At 45.3% G+C, this 4,289-nt stretch overlaps 1 protein-coding gene across 1 annotated transcript; it reads left to right on the forward strand.

Moving 5' to 3' along the window:
- Window positions 1-1,676: 1,676 nt before the first annotated feature.
- gjd4 (gap junction protein delta 4) lies at window positions 1,677-3,947 on the forward strand. The gene is made up of 2 exons (XM_023412940.2): window positions 1,677-2,027; window positions 2,243-3,947. The coding sequence occupies exons 1-2, from the start codon at window positions 1,964-1,966 to the stop codon at window positions 3,463-3,465; spliced, it is 1,287 nt and encodes a 428-aa protein (XP_023268708.1). The 5' UTR covers window positions 1,677-1,963; the 3' UTR covers window positions 3,466-3,947.
- The last annotated feature ends 342 nt before the right edge of the window (window positions 3,948-4,289 follow it).

Here is a 4,289-nt window from a genome sequence, read left to right on the forward strand (position 1 = left end):
ACAGAAGATGAGGACAAGGAGTTTGTCCCTGTTCAATTTCTCTACAATGTGGAGCACAGATCAGTGGCTAATATGGGCTCCATCATTCAAAGGAAGAAATAAAGTGTGATGAGTTGCAAATACAATACACCTGTGATAGCTGATCACACAACAGGATGTATACAGTCTTCTTCTAGTGGCTGAGGACAAACAAGTGCATTTAATATTACATCAGGGAAGAAAAAGATTTTGATAACTTTTGCCAAACACAGATAAAATACATACCTAGAATATATAGCTTTCTATATAGAAAGTGTACAAAGCTTCACATGGTTCACATGGTTCATAATTACTGTGTGAATGTAAATGTTTAGTGTGGTGCTGCAGCACACACTCAATCAGTGGAATTAATAACAGGTGTGCCTCATTATCCTGTTAGCAGCGACCAAACGGTCTGACAAGGCTGAGGGAAGGGAAGGGTAACACTGTCCTGCAGGAAATAATATTCTAAAGATCTTTGTGAGCTTGTGTGTGTGTGTGTGTGTCTCTGTGTGTGCTAATAGCCAACTTTAAATGTTGAGCGTATCTGTTTGTATTTCATTTGTTATTGAGTGTTTTTGGAAAGGTTGCACCTGTTTAGCTCACCCCATGCTTAACTGAGTAGATGGTACATTCCAGGTTTAAGTAAAGAAAACTAACTTAGTCACTGTTCTGCAGTGGGTGTAAGGTTGGCAGTTTGCTGTGAGGCTGTGGGGTTCATTTTCACCTTAAAGCTGATATTGCTGAACTTTCTTATGATTTGCCTCTGATCTGTCATATTTACACTTTTGTTAATGAAACTCCCTTTTAATGTTTCCCAGTTCCAAACAACATCTACTGACTTCTTTTTAATGATTTGCAGGTGTAAAATACTTATATGTCCTATAGTCAAAAGTTCATTGTCACACATGAATGAATATTAAACAGAACCAGTTACATTACCAATCTCAGCCTTGTCCACCATTCAAAATGTGCCTGCCGGGTTTTTACTGTGAGCCAGTATGGAAGTGCTAATAGCCACTGATCTGTAGTGATTATGAACAGACTCAACTGTGTTTAGCCATGTGTCCCAGCAGAGACCTTATACATGAGAGAGGGTGCATGCAGCATGTGAGAAAAGTACAGGCGAGAACCTCATTTAAAGTTCAATCTCATTTTGATAAAAAAACTGAAGTATTAATTGGGTTTTTGATAATAATTAGATTACTTTTATCTAGCTTTATTTCATACCCATGTTAAACAAGTATAGACTATAGTAGGTCCTTATCAGTCTTAAACTTGTATCAGCTGTGGGAAAATACAGTTATACAGTCTATTCGCATTTCATGAGCACTAATCCACAGTCTGCATGTTATCTTGATTTATCACTGGAGAGTAGAGGTTTTCATGGAGTGGCCGGGATGAACATGCTTGCCATTGTGCTTGAGAACGTAATACAGCAATTTAGAGTGAGCAAGTCAGGAGGCTTGTTCCTCTCCTGTAAGGACGACCGGCAGCACCAAAATATCTCTGCAATGCCAGGATGGCGACGTGCTTTTAGAAGTGTGATAAGAATAGACCCACAATGGGGCTCGCTCCCGTCTTCTGTTGTCTGAGGACAGACAGTTGTCTGCAAGGGACAGAGGAAGAGGTAAGACGGGAGTATTTACTTGCTTCACTCCAGTCTTTCAGAGACTGGAGTGTATCAGGTTGGATTTTCCAAGCAGGACATGGGACATACTCCATCCAGCAGAGAATCTGAGTTTCAGACTGCCACCGGAAACTTTGTTTGCGGCCACCTGGAGGTTATTGTGCTACTGGAGACCACTGTGCCTCTGGGTAGAAAGGGTAGATGTGGAAAAAGGAGAGGTAGCTGGATAGGGAGTGAGGTCCTGTCTTAAGAGTTTACCCTGTGGCCCAGAACTGGAGGACTGGAAGATTTTGGAGGACCTTGAGTACAGCGAACATGGCAGGACCAAGTGCCTCTGAGGTCATCTTCATCTCTGTCAATCACAGCATCACTTTGATGGGTGAGTTGACTTCACTGACAGAGATTAGCTGGTTTCTGACTTATCTAAATAAAAAAACACTCTTGTATTATGTTTATGTGCATGGAAATATTCATTTTTTTGAGTTTATTGGGTCTCGAGTTTAGCATGAAATCTGCAAAAACACAAATTAATTTACGAATCAGTGTCAAATCAGCACATTTTTAGAAAAAAATTTGAACCTGCTTTACTTTCAGGGAAGGTGTGGCTCATTGTGATGATCTTCCTCCGCGTCCTGATGCTCCTCTTTGCTGGTTACCCTCTCTACCAGGACGAGCAGGAGCGATTTGTGTGCAACACCATTCAGCCTGGTTGTGCCAACGTGTGCTATGATCTGTTTTCTCCCGTCTCGCTCTTCCGCTTCTGGCTGGTGCAGCTTGTCACCTTGTGTCTCCCTTACATCATCTTTATCATCTACGTGGTCCATAAGGTCTCAAATGGCCTCACCGTGGACCTGAACTCCTCCGGTCACATCAAAGCCATGCCGCTGTTCAAGATCCACCAGGAGCCACTCAGCAAGACGCCCGTAAATAAGATGCCTCTGGTAGCTGAGCAAGGTTGGGCCCAGTGCTTCACAGGAGCATACATCCTACATCTGATGTTCAGGACTTTGCTGGAGGCAGGGTTTGGAGCAGCTCACTACTATCTCTTTGGTTTCTACATCCCAAAGAGATTCCTGTGCCAGCATCCACCGTGCACTACCCAGGTGGACTGCTACATTTCCAGGCCCACTGAGAAGACCGTGATGCTCAACTTCATGCTTGGTGCTGCTGCTTTGTCCCTTTTCCTAAATGTGTTGGATTTCTTCTGCGCCATCAAACGCTCTGTGAGACAGAAGAGCAAGAGGAAGATGATGGTGAAGAAAATCTATGAGGAAGAGCAATGTTTCCTGTCAACCGGAAGAGCTTCCAGGGGAATGGACCTAAACGCTTCCGGGGCTCTGCAGGATTCAGAAGAAGCTGGTCAGCTGGGGAGCTTCCGGAAGAGGCGAGGCAGCAAGGGCTCTTGCAGTGTGGGAGTGCTTGATTTAGGTCCGGAACCACCTCGTCTGGAGCACCCCTCTCTTCCTCGCTCTCTAGGACCTCCAGGTTTCAACACCAATGGGAACAACGGCTATTCTGTTACCCAAGAGGAGGCTCCGGAAAGGAATGGCAGCGAGTTGGCTCTCTGCCCTCCAGAGCCAATGGGGACACCCAGGTCCATTCGTGTTAGCAAACGCAATCGACTCAAACCGCCACCTCCGCCCAGACGGGACCTCGGGTTGCCTCCTGGGGCATCAGCAAGGCCCACTGGAGATGTTTCAACAGCAGCAACAATCTGTACCAGAAGGGTGGGTCAGTATACGCTGGTGGAGATGGGCAGCAGCACAGAGTTACAGACCAACGATGATGGACAGGAGAAAAGATCAGAGTGGGTTTGACTGTTGAGGGTTTGACCACTTTATTTCCAGGTTATTTTGGAACATAAGAATAAGGCATATAGGTTTACACAGTGGCAGAAACTGCGGGAGCTGACATCCTGCCATGCCCTCTACCTCATTTTACAACACAGACTGAACTGTCACTCCGGGAGAATCCAAAACAGCGGTACATTCAGCAGACACCTTTAAACGCATATGGCGTCAGATCACATCGCCTTTGAGGAGAGTGCATTTTCTCGCCCGGTGATGCAAAGCGACAAGAATTCAAGTCACAAATTCAGACTCTTTTAACAAGGAATGAGAGGATACTCGAGCCTTAAGCGTCCTAGGGCAAATCTCAACCTTGAGAAAATCTAAAAGAGTGCAGCCCACCTGTTTGCTCCCTTGTTGGCTTTACCCCCGCCTCCAATGACAGACTGTACATAAACAAAGACAGGCCTTGACCTGCACCACATACACGAACAACCTCCCCCCTACCACAGTTATTCTATATGATACTACCAAGACCCTCTCTGTTGTGCGTAGGTCACAGGGTCACGGTGGACGCAGGTAGCCTCTGGGCCCTGTGCTCTGATGTTTGGATGACCTTTTGGAGTAAGAAGGTCAGCCTGATACTAAAGACAATCTTGCTAAGATGCTGTTACTGGGCTCATATTAGAGAATAGGATTCCTCCGTCAGAAGTGAAGGACACTATGAAGTCCCCTAAAGCCGACGTAGTCTCACAAAGCAATTATGTTTCCCCATAGGAGCTCTGTATTTATGGAGACAGCTTGTCACTCTATTTCAGGGCCTCATGGAGCTTAGGAGGAATACAAGCCTTAAC

Source organism: Seriola lalandi, unplaced genomic scaffold (genome assembly GCF_002814215.2).
Source record: "Seriola lalandi dorsalis isolate HSWRI2012SDOR001 ecotype SW California unplaced genomic scaffold, Sedor1 jcf7180002054494, whole genome shotgun sequence".
NCBI lineage: Eukaryota > Metazoa > Chordata > Actinopteri > Carangiformes > Carangidae > Seriola > Seriola lalandi.